The sequence below is a fragment of the Leptopilina boulardi genome, unplaced genomic scaffold (assembly GCF_019393585.1).
Source record: "Leptopilina boulardi isolate dan_hultmark-lab unplaced genomic scaffold, ZJU_Lbou_2.1 LbouV2_370, whole genome shotgun sequence".
NCBI lineage: Eukaryota > Metazoa > Arthropoda > Insecta > Hymenoptera > Figitidae > Leptopilina > Leptopilina boulardi.
Window position 1 is genome coordinate 244090 of NW_026137941.1, and position 18444 is coordinate 262533.

The 18444-nt window shown below is 26.3% G+C and overlaps 2 protein-coding genes across 11 annotated transcripts in view; one reads left to right on the plus strand and one right to left on the minus strand.

Moving 5' to 3' along the window:
- Nucleotides 1–12691, plus strand: part of LOC127287423 (serine/threonine-protein kinase Doa) — a 28148-nt gene extending 15457 nt beyond the window's left edge. For 5 of the 6 annotated variants that reach the window (XM_051314350.1, XM_051314352.1, XM_051314354.1 and 2 more), the window contains 8 exons: nt 7347–7425; nt 9569–9635; nt 10026–10139; nt 10345–10435; nt 10515–10685; nt 10784–10913; nt 11008–11258; nt 11368–12691. In XM_051314350.1, coding sequence (XP_051170307.1) covers nt 7347–7425; nt 9569–9635; nt 10026–10139; nt 10345–10435; nt 10515–10685; nt 10784–10913; nt 11008–11258; nt 11368–11580 — 1116 coding nt within the window. In that variant the 3' untranslated portion in view covers nt 11581–12691. Of the gene's footprint in view, nt 1–566; nt 1696–7346; nt 7426–9568; nt 9636–10025; nt 10140–10344; nt 10436–10514; nt 10686–10783; nt 10914–11007; nt 11259–11367 lie in introns of those variants that run through there. The other variant, XM_051314349.1, reaches the window with a different exon arrangement.
- An 866-nt stretch (nt 12692–13557) lies between these two features.
- The window catches only part of LOC127287470 (protein dead ringer), a 125018-nt gene continuing 120131 nt past the window's right edge, over nt 13558–18444 (minus strand). For all 5 annotated transcript variants that reach the window (XM_051314414.1, XM_051314412.1, XM_051314413.1 and 2 more), the window contains 3 exons: nt 17177–17519; nt 16873–17072; nt 13558–16792 (listed from right to left, as the gene is read on the minus strand). In XM_051314414.1, coding sequence (XP_051170371.1) covers nt 16638–16792; nt 16873–17072; nt 17177–17519 — 698 coding nt within the window. In that variant the 3' untranslated portion in view covers nt 13558–16637. The remainder of the gene's footprint in view (nt 16793–16872; nt 17073–17176; nt 17520–18444) is intronic.

The following is an 18444-nucleotide window of genomic DNA, read 5'->3' on the forward strand; positions in this document are numbered from 1 at the left end:
CTCTCCGCACACGTTACGAGAGAGGACGCATTATTCGTTGGAAGCAGGCACACAGCAGCCCGATATTTTTAGTACCAATGAGTATTTGGCGGGGCGGACCGATCGGCTCATCCGTTGTGTCGTACGCGTCGACGTCGTCGTCATCGTCGTGGTTCTCCTCTTCTTCTTCTTCATCATCCTCGTTGTCGTTGTCGTTTTGGCGGTTCTCGTTTCCTTCATCCTCATCGCGACTCTCAGTATGCTTGTCTCTTTAATTTTGTTCGGCATGTTCGCTCCCTCGTTATGATTTTTTTTATCAAGCCGGTAATATTATTCTTCTTTGTCGGCGAGGTCTCATCGTGTCGAAATCCTCGCGCGCGTCGTTACGAGAAAGGTCGAACCTCATTTTCTTAGTTTTGAAAAAAAAAAAAAAATCGTGAGATTGTGTTACCAAAAAAATTGGTATTTAAAAATTATTTTTTTTTGGAATAATTATGAATTGTAATTTTTTTTTCTAGGAAGCAGTGAGACATAGTGGTTCTTGATCGTGTTTTTATTTTTTTCTTGTGTGAGTTTTTGGAATTCCCTATGTTCATTTTTGCATCAAGGGACAGCATGTCAACTGCTCAGCAGCAAGATTCAACAACTCCACGTCGAAATCGATACACGAGGTCATCGACGAGTGTGACTCAGTTGTTGAGCGACTCTTGTACAAGTCTTTTGCAAAGATTAACAACAAGAGTTAGAGGTCCATCGTCGACAAATGAAAATATAAGAAAAACACCAATTTTAAATCGACGCGCAAGTACAAGAAGTCGTTTTGAGGATAAATATACGGCAATTCTCGATCGTTATACAAATTATCGAAAAAGAGATGATGATAATCCAAGGAGACATGAACGTGATAAAACATATCATCATCATCAACAAAATGAAAGTCCACATGAAAAAACACTTGAACCCTCGGTACAAAGAACAATTGTTAAAAGTCCAAGAGCTAGTGTTCTACTTAGTGAAAAAGCATATCCTTATGTTAGCGGAAGTAGTGGCAGTAGTGGTAGTAATATTGATAGATTTCAAATCGATAAAACTCCAAGTTATTATGGAAGACACAAATCTGGTCATTCGGAATCGAGACGTTATAAAAATCGTCCATCAACGAGAGCTGGAAAAAGTGAACAAATTGAAAAAACATCACTTGATTTAAGATCAAGAAAAACAAGTGATGAGGTAAAAAATTCAAAATTTCAGGGACGAAAGGAATTTGCCCGTAAAGAATTAGAAATGAGGGAATTTGTACGTAAGGAATTAGATAAACAGGAACTTGCGCGTAAAGAATTGGAGAAAGAAGAATTTTTACGTAAGGAATTGAATAATAAAAATAATGATCCTGAAAAAACGCCAATTGCAAATGGAATTGAAAATGATGTTGACAATGATCCAGTTTTACGTGAACGAGAAGCAAGAAGAAAAGAAATACAAAGTTTAATAATGAAATATGCCGCATTGGATGAGGCTTATAATAAATTTGCAAATTCTGGCGAAAAACAAGAACAAAGTACCACTGACAAAATTGCCAGTAAATATCAGAAGAATAATAGTAATAATAATAATAATAATAATAATAATAATAATCACAACGACAACAACAATGTGAGGAATGATGAGAATAAAAACGCGAATCCTAGCAATAACGACGCGGAAACAAATTCGATTGTAAGTTTGTCGAAACACGCGTGTACGAAATCTTCATCGATAGAGCTGTGTTTTGCCCCGCCGCATGATTATTTCCCTTTTTACCATTTTTTTTCTGAGTATCATTTTCTCTCTCTCTCTCTCTCATCAAGTGTGAAATGTAAGCAAAGTCGTTCTTGAATTTTTTTCTTGGCAAAGGTTTCCGCTTTTTTTCTTTTTTTAGGATGAATCGAAAGAAAAATTTTCGAATTTCTCAATTTTGTTCATTTAATTTTAGAAAACTACAAAAATTAGTCTTTTTGTATTTTCGTGGGCAAATTTTTTTAATTTATGTTCTTAAAAACGAAATTTAATTAAAAGTTAAGAATTAAATTTAGTAAAAAATTAATTTAGATTTAAAAATTATTTTTTTATTTATTAATTTAAAAATTGTTTTTTTATTTGGAAATCTATCTTGATTTTTTAGAGTTTTTTTTAGTATTTTGTAAAATTCTTTGTTATTGAAAAAAAAAAATTGAGAATTCAGTGAGTCAGTTTCTATTTTAAATGTTTCTTTAGTTGTGTTTTATGTTAAGTTTTAAATAAATAATTTCTGAGACTAAAATTTAAGTTTTGTTTGATGTTTCAGTATATAAGAACTTTGAATAATATTTATAGTGGGGAAAAAAATATTTTTTTTTTTTTTTTTTTTATTCAATTTGGCCCAATTTTCAAGTAATTAATGAAATAATTATTTACCTGTAAAATTCACTTTTTGAGAAGAAGAAATCTCAATATTCTAATTATAGTTTTCCAATAAGTCATTTTCTGAATGATTTTCATATTGGAAATTAAATTGAATTGGATATTTATTATAAATGTTTTAATTCTACCGGTAAACGTAATTTAAATTAATTAATTTTTTACAAGAAAAATTAAAATTGATTTTTATTTTTAAAATTTTATTGATTATTCTATTAATAATTTAAATTATTCAGTTTTAGTTTTTTTTTTTAATTTTATTTTCTTCTAATAAATTTTAATTTAAAATTACATTTTTTTTTAAATTAAAATTTTTAAATTTAAAAACAGTATTTTTAATTTTTTTTTTATTTGTAAAATTAAAATTCTCTTCAAGGAAAGAAGAAATGAAGAAACTTTTATAATAAAATCTCCCTGTAATTCAATTATTTATTTTTTTATATGAAAATCAAAATGTAATGGATCCCCTCGAAATTAATCAAATCAGTAAAATCGAAAAAATATCTTGATATATAATTTGTAAGTGGATTTTTTTTTTTTTCTATTAATAATTTTTGAAATATCACTTTGGTTAGATATATAAAGTTTATTTGAATTTCTTACGTATCGCACAAAGTTAAATCAATTGATCCTATATAAACGACTAAAGTCCAATATAAGATAAACATGAACTTTAATTAATCATTTAAACATTTTTAAGAATTGTTAAATATTATCAAATGCATCCCGCCAACATTGAGAATTGAAAAATTAATTAATTTTTACAAATTTAAATATTATTATTGTTAATTAATTAAAAATTTAGTTTAAAATTATTATATTGATCGGGAAAAAAATTCATATTCTAAAAATACTAATTTCTTTTTCTATTCTCAATTAAATTTTTTTTTTCCTATCTCGTTAGTGAAAGCAACTAGTTCGTTATTTTATTGTGAACATAAACGTGAATTTATCTAATTTATCAAAAATAAATAAATTTATTCGTGAAATATGTATTTTATATAAAAGAATAGAGAAAAATGACAACAAAACTTTTGTATCATTAACAATAGTGGAACTTTTTTCTTTTTTTTTTTTAAATGAATCGACATTTATTGTCACGGAGAAATATTGAATTTTTATATTCTCTTTTTTAGACGTGTGTCTCTTGTGGAAAAAGTGGAATCCGTTTGAAAAATCATGTATGTGTTCACATAAAACACTTGTTGCTTTCAAACGAGATTATTATCCCTCGTGACTTAATGAGGTCACGTGGCCCCATTTCGACGTTTATATTAAGCAGAGTTCGACTGCAAATCTATCCCACTTTTGACTAAACTCTCCGATTATCGTAATCGACCTTTGCGTCTCATCAAGGCACTTTTTTCTTATTTTTTTTTTTTTTCCTTTAATTACAATCAACAGAGGATGTTGTCTAGATTTAATGAGAAAATCACAAGATGATCACTCTAATATGTTGTCTTTTATAATTTACTCATTTATTCAATTTGAAATGGAGTTTAAAAATATATTCGAATTTTTTTATTTCTATTGTCTTTGATTCATATTTTTTTTTTATTTTCTTTTTTACCTTTTTTCGAATTTTTTTCTGTATATTGAAATTTTTATTACGATTTTTAATAAAAAAAAAAAAAAACTTTTTTCTCTTTTATCATTTGGGTTAATTAGTTCAGTTAAAATTGACACTGGTTTATTATTTACGATCGCGAAATTATTTAGTTACTTTTCACGTTCCACAACCTTGACATTAGTAATTTATTGTGTGCAACCTCGAAATTTTGGCAAACTGTGTCTATGAAATATTTTCTCTCTCTCTTTCTTTCTTTCTCTCAAAGACAATAGAATATTCTAAATTTTAATTTGATATTTTAATGTTCATTTTCATTTTAATGTTACTCATACTTCGTGAGTGAAATGTAAGGAATTTTTTTTTTTTTGTAACAATCCAATTTCAAAAATAAAATTCAGTGTTTAAGATGAATTTCTTTAAAATGATTAAAGTATTGAATTCATTGTGGATTTTAAATTCAATAAATGTACTGAATACTTCGTCAAATTTATTTTTAATGAGTGCTCAATATGAAAATAGTGTTATTCCTTGTGAAATAAATGATACTAAACAGGTATGATTAGTGAAAAAAAAAATTTTTTAATTATTTTTTCGTAATATAATTATTCCATTAAGAAGAATATTGACGGCGATAAAAAATTTTATGATTATTTTATTATTAAAATTATAGACAACATCCTCTATTGTTTTTTTTTTTTTTGTTGCTTGTTTGATGGCTATTTCCTAATATTACAAATATATCCTCATCTGAAGTGAGAGTTTTCTCTTTTGAAAAGCAAATTTCGTCAATCAAAAATGAAGCATAATTTTTATTATACTATATATTCGATGACAACAAAACAATTGCTTTGTTAAATGTGCTTCTTCTTAATTATTATTTATTTTTAATTTTATCTATTTAATTATTTTTATTTTTTTTTTTAAATAAAACTTATTATTATTTAAATTGATTTTTTTCTAGAATTTGTTGAAAAATTTAATATTCTTGAATTAGAAAATTTTAAATTGCTGAAAAACAATTTATTTTTTCTTAAAATTAAAATTATTTCTATTAAATTCTATATGTTAAAATTGAAAATATTGCCCTATATTAATTTATTGTTTTTTGTATTATTTTTTTTAATATTAAATTTTATATATTTGCACTAAATGTGAAAAAATGGAAATTTTGTTTTTTTTTAAAACAGGTTTAATTGCTCTTTTAAATTTTCTTTTTTTTAACTTTTAACAATTATTTGAACTAATAACTGATTTTCATTTATAACCCTTTGGAAAATTTTTCTACTTTTTAGTAATTTAGAATTTTTGAAAAAATTCTCAAAATAAAATTTATTAAAAATATTATATAACTATTTTTTTCATTTTATATCATTTCATTTATTGTATTTTAATTTTAATTGATAATAATTTCTTTTTTTTTTTTTGTTGACAGATTTTTCATTGTGTCATTTGTGTATTTTGCAAAATTAAAAAAACAAAAAACTAATAAGAGCTAATAATTAAATATCAAAATAAGATGAAATTTATTTCATAAAATAAATAAAAATTGAATTATTATATATAGAGAAAAAAAAAATTTGCAATGTAAAGGGATGAAATTTTGTTTATAAAGAAGAAAAAAAAAAAAAGAAATGAAAATTGTGGTAGTTTGCGCATCAATTGGAACACGATAATTTGGAACGCGTCGTTAAATTTTGAAGTTTGTTGGCTGAGACTTCTCGTTAAGAAATTGTCGTCTTAAAGTATTTGGCATCGAGTAATGATTACTTAAGAAAAATTAATTATAAAGCATCTACCAACTGTTATTCTATGTATATTTTCATTTAATGCACTTTTTTTTTATTAACGCCTTAAAATTTCTTTTTTTATTATTTCAAAAGAAAAAAAAATGATTTTCTATTTTTATCTGCAAATCAATTTTTTTTTTTAAATTTAAAAATAAAGGTAAAAATTACATGACAAATTAATATAAATAAATAATTATTATTTTAAAATTTTTTTTAACGAATCGATTTTAATTTGTAGGCAACTTCACGTTTTACTTTCTGCAGTTCTTTTTTGTGAAAACCATTTTCTAAATTTTATAATAGAAAATATTTATTTACTGTTTCTATTAGTAATTTTTCCACTAATTCTTTTAATTAGTAATTTATTTTATAATAAATTAACTTTTTAATAATTTCATTTTTAGGTTATGTGAAACTATTTTTTTCTTTATTTATTTAACAAAAAAATTAAATTAAACTTGAAGAAATTATGAAGTGTTTTCAATCAAATAATGTGGGTATTTTTTTTTCTCCCTTTACATTGCAAAAATGAAAATCAGAATTAGTAATTTAAAAAAAGAAGTACATTTCAACGCAATTGTTTTCCCTCGTTTACACTTAAAATCGCGTTTTTTTTCAAAATTCAAAATTGCATGCTTTATTTTTCACGTCAATTATTAAAAATCATTCCTCTTATTAAAAAAAAAAAACCACACAAGCACGTGTTTAATTTTTTTTTTTCCCCATTAATAATAATAATAATAATAATATCCAATTTACACTATTTGTTGTTGTTTTGTTGTTTACAATATAATATCCACATGTAGTTTTTAAAACTGCTTTTGACTAAATAAGTTTTAAGCAATTAAGTTATATATATATAATAAGAATATACATATAATTATATAAATATATATATATATAAATATAAAAAAAAATCATATATAAAAAAAAGAGCGCTTTGTGCCGATGGTAAATTCGTAAACCGCAACTCTCTGACTTGGCAAACCATTTTGCCCTCTCCCCTTTCTCTCTGATTGTTGGGTTACCATCTCCGTTGTTATGGAATGGAATGGAACGGATTTTGGAACAATGGATTGATCTTCGTCTCAATGGTCTCTGGCGCTAACTGATGATGATTGGAACACACTGATGATGTCAACAACAACAAATGACATTTTGACATAATTGGATGGGAATTTGAATTTTTTTTTGAATTTCCTCCTAATGACTGAATTATAAACGCTCATCAACATGTAATTTTTTTTGTTTGGTATTTAAATTTAAATATCGAATTAATAAAATCTTGTACAAAATTTTTTTTTTATTGATAAAATTATTCATTTTACGTGTTGATTGAACGATTATTGACAATTGACGATTTTTCAACGTAATGTAACGTAAATTGACAAATTGACTATTTGACAAATCTTGGATCAACTTGGATCTGCGATGCTGTGGACGACCTGCGCCTTCTTCTTCTTCTTCTTCCTCCTCCTTTCTACTCGGGGTCACAAACTGGCTTGGGGATTCTGAATCGATTTGGTGTGATGATGATGATGATGATTGATACCGAAATCCGTTACCGACAATAGAGCCCACGAGCACCCTCCGTCGAGGATGACGAAGACGGCCACCTTATTTACCAAACCGGCGACATCCTGGCAAATAGATGTTCGTGAATACGTGAATACACTCATTGTAGTAGATTTAAGCAAGCCTGAGATCGATTCATTTATCGATATGATGGTTGACTGCAGTACTTCCCACTTTTCCATATATATTTTTTTTTCCTTTATTTTGTTCTTCTATATCTAATTTCATACTCATCACGTTGGGAACAAGATCAATGAAAATTTTATATTTTTCAATTCCAAATTTAAGTGATAATTTTTTTTTTTTTTTTTTTGCTTGAAGAAGCAAATTTTTGTTTTTGAAAAAATTAAATTACAATTTCAAAAGAGTAGATGAATCTAAGTAAAATTTTTAATTTTTATTTCAATATTGTAAAAGGAAATTTTTTTTTTTTCAAAATATAAAAATCCTATTTTGTTAATCAGAAAATTTTAAATTTAGAAAAAAGAAATTAAATTTATGAGAAAAAGGAAAAAAAAAGTTTCAAATTTGTTTAGTAAAATTATTTGAAAAGAATGTAAAATAAAAATAGAAATTTTAAAAAATAAATAATTTATAGAAAATTGCAAAATAAAAATAGAAATAATTACCAAAATAAAAAAATGTTTAATTAGACTTTTTAGAAGTTCAAGAACATTTTGTTTTGAATTTTGAAGTTCACAAAATAATAATAATTTGTGATCTTGAAAATTCAATGTTCTTCTAAAAATACAAACGAGTAAATTTACTTCATTGAAGCTCATTTGAAATAATAATTTCATATTTTCGAAAAATAAATATCTAAATAAATAATAAAAACTTTCATTCGAAAAATAATATTTTCATGATCTTGTTCCTCGTCTTCTTTCTTTTTCTCTCAAAAAAAATTATATTTTTCTCATCTTTCATTTAGTCAAAAATTTTTTTTTATTTCCTTTATTTATCGTTTTTTAATTTATTTATTTTTTTACTTATTCTATTTTTTAAATTTCTCTTTCTCATTTCTTGATCACTTTTTCACTATCATTTTTCATTAATAATTTTTTTTTTTTTTAAATTCTGTAGTCCTTGTACTGCGACATGATAACCTACACAATTGATTACCCCCGCGAATATCATTGCAGTCGATATTCTTTGTAATCACCTACGAATCACTTGACTAAATTTACTTTTTTCATTATTCAGGAATAATGTATATCGCGCGCTGTCTCTCTCTAGTGACACGTAATCCCTTTTTTCAGATGCTGACAATTTTCCAATACACCGCGATCTTCGATTAAAAGCAAAAAAAGAAAAAAAAATACGAATTAAAACTAGAGAATAGTTTTGATAATAATTTAAAAAGAAATAACGTCATTTCGATTTGTGTTATCGGCTCATGAAATTTAACAAATAGAAAAAAAAAAAAAAAATTACTTTCCTGCCGATTACCCTCTTCGAAATGACGTTCTATTTTTCCACACGAAAATGCATTTGCTCTGAATTCCTCGATTTTGTTTTTTATTAATTTTTTTTTTCTTTTTTTTCTTTCTCTCATAGTTAGTAATTAATGCGGGACAGAGCCAATGTTGCCTTGCGTGTCGCAAAAGATTCGTGTTTTAGAATTGACAAGATTTAAAAAAAAAAAAAAAAAAAGAAACGACAAATTCCCTCAATAAGAGTTTGGAAATTCATTTCGAATTTTAAGAAATCGGACAAATTCTATTTTTCTAAAATATTAATTGTTTCACTTAATTTACTCAATTGTTTTATTACTGATTTTGAAAAAATTCTTCATATAAAAATTATATATTTTTCTTTTTGTTTGACTTTTTTTTTATTAGTATTGACAAAAAACATTTATACATATTGTTTTTTTTATTCTAGTCGATTTTCTTAAAAAAAAAAAAAATATCGAGAATTATGAAATGTGGAAAAGAAAATAATTTCCTTAAATTCGAGATGAAAAACTGAACAAGTCACTTTTACTCTTAATTTTAATCGTGTTATATTCGCTAAGCGTCGAAATGGGAGCTTTTTTTTAATTTTTAGACTTTGCACGTTATTAGAATTTTTCGTTTACACGAAGAATGGCTTTTTTTGTTTACTTTATGTTTTTTCTTCTCTTTTTTTTTTTTGTTGAGAAAAAGTTACAAATTAAAGAAAGCTCTCTCGATGCAAGGCAAATATTTATCAAATACTTATAGAATATTTTACATTACAGATAAAGTACTGGCCACCCTAGGAGAGGGTACATTCGGAAAAGTTGTCAAGGTTGTCGACCAATTAATGTAAGTGGACGCATCATTATCATCAATATCGTATGTATATAAAATATGCTCAAAATTTGAAATTTTGCAGAAATGCAGATGCGCTTGCTTTCTCTATATTCTCTATTTCTCGACCCGAAAATCAAAAATAGCTAGACTGTCATAACTTATAAGCAGTAGTCACAATAATAGGATAACCTTGCACTTTGTCGCATCATCTAACACGCGACAGGAATGAAAAATTTCTCACCAATGCTCATTAAATGAGCAAAGTTCAAAAATGTTTTTTTCCCCATTTTTTTTTTATCAACAATTCTTCAAAGGAATTTGAATGGAGGAGCTGATTTTTTATTTTTTAAAAAGCCAATTACAAATGGATTTAATTAAAAAAGATTTTTCTCTTGCACACAGGGATCATGTGATGGCATTGAAAATAATCAAGAATGTGGAAAAATATCGTGAGGCAGCAAAACTGGAGATCAACGCATTGGAGAAGATCTCGTCGAAAGATCCAGACGGTCAACAGTTAGTATTTAAATACACGTTGTTGAATCCACGAGAGTGAGAGAGAAAAAAAAAATGTCGACGGAGCGCAGCCGACGAATTTGAAAAATTTATGGCTCGACGTCTCAGAAACGCTTTTAAAGATGCTATGCGAGAGCTCTCCATATTTTTTTTTTGCGTTTAGGTTTCAAAGTCTTTATTTTCATTGACACTTTCTATTTTTCAGCTTGTGCGTCAAGATGTTGGACTGGTTCAACTATCGTGGACACATGTGTATCGCCTTTGAAATGCTTGGTTTAAGCGTCTTTGATTTCTTGGTAAGTTAATCTGATCAAAAAAAAACATTTATATTTATATTAAAATTTATTAATTAATAATAATGATTGAATTTTTCAGAGAAATAATAATTATCAGCCCTATCCATTGGAGCAAGTTAGACACATAGGATATCAACTTTGTTATTCCGTGAAATTTCTTCATGACAATAAATTGACGCACACGGATCTTAAACCGGAAAATATTCTTTTCGTTGACTCTGATTGTGAAGTAATCAGTAATGGCAAAAAGGTTCGTTATACTTTCGTTTTTTTAATTAAGAACTTTCTTTTTTAATTTTTTTATAGTAATTTTTATTTCAAATTTACTGATTAAATTTTCTTTTTTAGCGAAAAGAAGTTAGACGTGTAAAGAGGACAGACATAAAACTCATTGACTTTGGTAGCGCTACATTCGATCATGAACATCATAGTACAATTGTCAGTACAAGGCATTATAGAGCACCAGAAGTTATTTTAGGTAATTTTTTAATTTAAAAAAATTATTTTATTATTTAATATTTATTTATTTATTATTTAATAAATAACTAATTTTTTTTTACGCTTTTTTGTAGAATTGGGATGGTCACAACCGTGTGATGTATGGTCAATTGGTTGTATTCTCTTTGAATTGTACCTGGGTATTACTTTATTCCAAACACACGACAATCGTGAGCATTTGGCAATGATGGAACGCATTCTTGGATTAATTCCATATACAATGGCTCGTAAAACTAAGACCAAATATTTTTATCATGGAAAATTGAAATGGGACGACAAAAGTTCCGCTGGTAGATACGTGAGAGATAATTGCAAACCTTTGAACGTAAGTTTTGTTTATTTTTTTTGTAAGTGTAGGGAATTCTAAAATTGGATTATTTTTAAAAAAAAGTCAGGAATAACGTGAAATTAACTAATTTTTGTTTTCTTTTCAGCGCTATATATTATCAGAAGAGGATGATCATAGACAATTATTCGATTTGATACAACAAATGTTGATCTACGATCCCTCACAACGAATCACTCTAAAGGATTCATTGAATCATCCATTCTTTGATGCATTACCAGCGTCACAAAAATTAATAGATTTAAGAGCCGCAGGTGATTCTCAACAGACACACGAACGGTCTCATTCGCTCTCACGATGAAGCTAGGACAGGGACCGATCTCCATATCAAGCAGATACTCCCAAAAAGAATTTATTATTATTATTATTATTATTTCGACTCAATAATCTTGTTAATAATATTGTTCGATCTTACAACAAATCGTTGAACTATAAAATTCAATAATACCTTTTTAGATGTGTGTCAAGGAATAAAAAAAAAAATATTCCTTGATATATATATATATAATCAAATTTAAGTACATCACAATTTTAATATTTCTTAATTGAAAATTTCATGAAATTAACGAGTATCTGCTCGGTAAAAGTGTAACCGAGTCCCCTCTCCAACTCACCATTGATAGGAAAATATTTTATAAAACGCTGCTCTGTACATTTTGTCATGTAATTTTATTACGATGTTACAACGAGGAAGAATTTAAGGAGAGAAAGAATGAGAAATTGAGAATGAATGAGAGTGAAAATAAACGAGAGTATACATGGTAAAAATAGAAGCCGGTGACTGAAAAGGTGCGAATTTAAAAAAAAAAGAAAACAGTTACCGGATTGATAAATTTTTTGCATTAGGATAATAAACTAATTTTAGAAAGAAAGTTCTTAGATAAAAAGAAAAAGAGAATCGAATGGATAATCGTTTTTTTAAAAAAAAACGACACGAACACTTGAAAAATAATAAAAGAAAAATTTATTTCAGTGTTTTTATTTGTACGAATGACGAATTTTTTTTTTTTTTTTTTCTTTGATAGTGAGGCAAATAAACTGCCTTCAATTCTTTTTTTTATTTCTTTATTATTATTTTTCGTTCTTGGATAGATAATCAAATCGGCTAAAGAAATATAAAATTTCTTACCAAAAAAAAATAGTAATTTTTCAAAAAAAAAAAAAAAAGATTATCAACAAGTTTCGATGAACAATCGGGTGTCTGCCCATCGAGAAAATGAGAATAAAAAAAAAATGTAAACTTTTGTCTTGTAAATACGATCTATTCGCTACGTGATGTTTAAAAAGTAGATTGTCAAAGTTGTATAACGTGCGATGTTTCTCCTTTATTTTTATTTATTTTCATCCTGTGCGTTTTCACTTACAAACACGAAGAAAAAGAAAAAAAAAAAAACCTAGAAAAATATTAATTTCACTATATATATAGAGAGAAAAATAAAATACAAAGTCTTTAAAATAAGTACATTCTTTTATAATAGATTGTTATAAAATATTTTCACAAACACATTGTATTTTTCCATATATAGATCGTTGTAGATATTTTCTTCATATTTTTTTCTTTCTTTCTTTCTTTACTTAATAGATTAAGTTCAATTTTTTAGAAATTGTACAAAAAAAAAAAAATGTTTTACTTTAATTTTCACAAGATCGTAATTTGTAAATTAAAAACTATTTTCATCAAGACTGAATATCCGATGATATTTAGATTCTTATTTTATACATCCAATTATCTGTAATTAATTGAAAATGAAAATAAAGGAGATTAATTAACAAAAAAAGGAATTATTACTAACATTGCATTAATATTAATTATTTAAATATTCTTACCTATTGATGGTAAAGGCGTTTTGACACCACACAAGTTTTCGGTATATCGAAAACTTGTGGGCTGTGCAAGAGCGTTTATTTCTTTCACTATTTATAATTATTGAGTGATTATAATTGATTTTATATGATTAATTAGTGATTTAGAATTGGAAATTGATTTGAATATTTGAAAAATTCCCACCAAGTGTGTCACGTGACAATATTTCAAATGCGCATGTGGAGAATCAACTGTTTGGCGGGAATTTTTCAAATATTCAAATCAATTTCCAATTCCAAATCACTAATTAATCGTATAATAATATAAAGAATAATATAATCATATAAAAATTATTATAATCACTCAATAATTTTAAATTGTGAAAGAAATAACGATAAATAAAATATCTAGGAATTAACAGGGAATAAACTTGGAAATGAAAGGGAATTTTCTTGAACGAAATTAGTAGACAACTTGTTAAAAGTAATGTTGTTTTTATTTCATATTATAATCGTGGGTCACGTTTACATAGATTTACAGAAAGAGAAAGAGATAGAGAGAAAGATAGAACTAAGCCGCTACAGAAGTTTATGGTAGATAAATGTCATCAGTGTTTTTTTTTTCATTTTTTTTTTTTTTCATTTTTATCCTTCAAACGATAATAGTTATATATACAACATTGATTATTATGCGTGTACGTGTAGTGCTATTATTTTTTTTTTTCTTTATTACATATATAATAATTAAAAATGAATTGTACTTAAGAGAAAAAATCACTTATGCAATTGGTGGCCCTAAATTATTTATTAACAAATGCCTAACGAGCTTCTCGCTAAATCACAATTGGACATACAAAAAAAAATTATAATAAAACGAGTATTGCATGTCACAAAGCGAGCCATCGGAATAACAAAAATGAACTTACTACCATTTTTTTTTCTTTTTTTTTTTTGAAAAAACATTATCTCTTTCGTAAAAATTGACCTTATAATTAAATAAAACTTTCTAAAAAAAAGAATTTACAAAATTTAAAATTATTTTGAATTTACAATATATTTAAAATTAAATAAAAACATTTTATTTTCGAGCATACTTTTATAAATGAAATGGTAATTTTGATTTTTTTTTTTATTAAATTACGTAACAGTAGTAGCCGCATTTATTATTTATTTTATTTACTAAGATTAATACTAATAATGATCGTGATGATATTTTTATTATTTTTTTTTCTTTCTAATAATAATCGTCGTAAGAATTAGTCGCTAAATTAATATTTCTTCCTATATAAACAGTCTTTTTGGCTAAACTTCAATCTATGAACAATAAAATATTCCATTCCACCGCTCGTTTTTTTTTTCATATTTTTAAAATTAATTAAAATCAGATTTTGATTTGAGACAAAAAAAATTTTTTTCTTTTTGATAAACGAGGCCTTATTCTGTAAACATTTTTCTTTTTTTTACAATTTATATTTCTTATTCTCAAACTGCACAAAACCTAACTATTATGACTAAAATCAGATTTTTAATATCCGTGTAAAATATCCTTTGTAAAATATTGCATAGGATGTCTAGAACATAATTTAAGATTTTACAAATATTATGCAGTATTTAACGCGAGAAAAAAAAATGAGGAAAAAAAAAACGTAAAAATAATACACAATAATTTGTCTAATAATATTGCATTAAAATTCCTAAACATAATTTAAGATTTCGCACGATACGTTTATATTTAGATTATTATGATTTTTCTTTTTTTAATTGTTGCGAATTTTTTTTTTTTATTCAGACGTTCATTTGTAACAAATTTAATTTTGTTCATTTATACAAAAAAAAACATTCTCGTTAAAATTCATTTTATTCATCGAATGTTTTTCTTAAATATTTCCTAATTTACATATATAATCGAGAAAAACATTTTCTTAGGAAATACCTTCGTCAAATTTCCAAATAAAGTTTTTAATTAAATGTTTTTCCCAAAAAAACATTCGCTTTTTTTCATTTTACTTGAATTGACATGGTTACTTTTTTTAATTTTAAAAATAAAATTTGTTCAAAGTAAACGAGATTTATTTATTTTAAAATGTCAACTAGAAAATGAACGTCTTTGCAACATTTTTTTCTCTACAATTGCCTCGAAATATATATTTATATATATATTTGTTTTTTTTTTTTTAAATAATTGTCTTATTTCATACTGGCAAACCGCGATTTTCATTTTAAAAAAAAAGAAGAGCGGATTCGAGACATTCGAAAAAAAGTAATAGAAAAAAAAATCTACAGTAAGCGGAACATTGATAAAAAGTCTCGAATATTCCATAATAATAAAAAGCGGTTCTAAACATTTATACATATTTTTTTTTTTATATAATTACGTCAGATCTCTCGCTCGCTATATTTACAAACTTAACAGAGATATATATAATAATGACAACGAGAAGAATATAATTTCTCCACTATTTCGGTCGTAAGATGGTTAAAAAAAAAAAAATTAATAATCATTTACACAGAAATAAAAATATGCTACAATTTATATTTTTAAAAAAATCGACGAGAATTAGAGTGAGATTTCTCGTGTAGCGAATTAAAAAAAACACATATACTCGCAAGACGCGAACGCGAGGAATTGAGGATAATAAATAAATTAAGTCGTTTTGATTTAGTGGGAGAAAGAAAATTGAAAAAATGGACCAAGAAATATTTTTCCCAGCCCTTATTTTTTTTTTTCTAATATATAATACTAACTCTGTCCAGGCGCTTCTAAAATAAAATGCATGATCTATTTTTTTAAAAAAGGACCAGATTAAACAGCCATTTGTAAAATTTAGACAAAAAAAATTTTGTTCCTTTTGTCAGTATTACTTTTTTCTAACATTTTTTTTTAACAGTAATACTGAGAAAATTTTTTTTTTTTTTTTTGGTTATAGAATATAAGAAGCGCAAGGTGTGAGAATGGATTTTTTCTTTTTTTTTGACATAAAAAACAAAAAATCTTATTAAATTGCACGCAAAAACATACATCCTCTGTTTATCACCCATCATTCACTCAATTTTCTTCAGAGCGCAGCAGTCTTTGAATTATATATAAATATATATATTTAATAAATATATATGTAAAAACTTCAAGAAATTCTTGAATAAAAATTCATATAAGTTAACATTTTTTTTTTTTAAATTAAATTTTCAAATTTAAAACTTTAAAGATTCTTGCGTTCTGATTCGAAAATAAAACAATTTTTCTTTCTCACGATAATAGAATTAAATTTAAAAAAAGAATGTACAAATTTCTCAATTAGAAATTTTCTATTGATTTAAATAAATTTAAACGCGTCAATATGAACAAATATTAAATACTTTAATACAAATACGAGATTTGATTTTTTTTTTTTTTTTAAATTAATGTATGTTTGGAAAAAAAAAATAATAACATACTTTTAGAAAATGGACTGCTTCGATCTGGATTGAACGAGCAAAGATTTTTTTAATAAACTAAATCTCGAGATGATTTTTACTTTTTTTTTTGCGAAATTAAATTTAGCATCGATTACTACCTCTTCACGAGACAATACTACGAGGTGTCTTTGCACTGTTGCTGGTTGGAGTTGTTGTGAGGTCCTTACTTGCTGTTTGTGCAAATAATACACCTTGATACATTGTTCCATTCAATTCTATACTAACAACGAGAGAATTGTCTCCGTTACGACCATCGCCTGTAAAAAAAAGAAAACAAAAATTAATTACGATAAGAAAAAAAGAATTTTAGATGAAAAAAATGAAGTAAATAAAATACCTCTATTGGAGATTGTAATATTGGTGCGTGGATTAGATAATAAAGTTTCCTTTTCTTCAGGTGCTTCGTCTTCTAGCCTGAGCCTTTTACTGGCCGCAACTGTTGCTCGGGCAATTAAATCCTGTTCATTTTTAACTTGAATACTTCCACTTGACGATGGTGGACTTTGTCTTTGAGGGGATGACGACAATGGTGATGACCTGTAAAAATTTATATTATTTTTAAAAATTATATTTCATATTAAAAAAAATTTTTTTTCAAATATTTTTGAATAAGTTTTTTCTTTTGGATTTCTAATTTTTACCTGAGACCAAGATCAAGAGCCTCTCGCTGTGGTTCAGGACTGGAAGCTGGAGGTGCTGGAGAATGTGCCTGCTGTGGTGAATAAGGTGGATGATGACCAACGCCAGGATAAATGGAATTATTATTATATAAATTCCACATTGTCAATCGTGACATTTCCAATGCGGAAAAACCACCGTCACGTGGTGATGTTGATGTTGGCGGTGATGCACTACCCTGTCGATGCATCATCATTTGATCGCCTGAATTTGCATTTTTCAATTCCTTGTTCATAAGCTCTTTATTCAAGTGTTTAATATACTCAAACATTCTAGCTTCCAATTCTGGTGGCACCAATCCAGGAACTGCAATTATTACCAAAAAATAAATTATTACATACATTAAAGTACTTTTATTAAATTCGAATAACAAAAAAAAAATATTTTAAATTACTTAAATTAAAAATAACGAAAAATACAAAAAAAAAAAAAAATTCTCAATAACTGAAAATTAGAATAAAAAATATAAATAAAAAAAGTAGAGGCAATAAGGAAGGATTAGAGATTTGTTTTTCTTGTGTAGGATTTTGAAAATTTATTCTCCAATGAAAATCATGTGATGTGTTTGAGAAAAGGAAATGGCAATTCTATGTATATTTCTCAAATCAAGAAATGAGAGAAATATTAACGTCAAAAAGTGAAGGAGGATATATATCGGCGAGAGGGAATAGGTTTTGGTGGAAAGGAGAGGAATTGGAATGCTCGTTAGCGAGAGTCATCCGTTAACGCCTGTCTCCCGGAGGATCGTACAATCAATTACGCCTCCTTCGTTTGCAGCATCATTATCATCATCATCATCATCATCATCATCATCTCTGGGGAGGCCCGCAACCAAAACCCTAACTACCGATTTAAAATAAACCCGACTTCTCTCATTCTCTAACCCTCCCCCGCTTCAATAACTTTAGCTTTTCACATATTTTCAGTGGCAGTTAAAATTATTACGAATGAAAATGAGGAAACTGAAAATAAATCATTCGACATTCGAGAAATTAGAATGCTATCTTTCTCTAGTCTATATTAAAACCATCTGGAAGTAGGTTTTGAAGAAAAAATACAGTTTCCTCTATCGAAAATAATATTTCCTCAGTAAATTTTTGAATTGTAAAAAATTAAATTTTCTATTAATAAAAAACAATAACTGAACAAATGAGTGAAATTAAATTAATTGAATAAAAATAAAAAAATTATTCCTATTGTAATTGAAGGAGTAAAAAAAGAAATTTTTTCT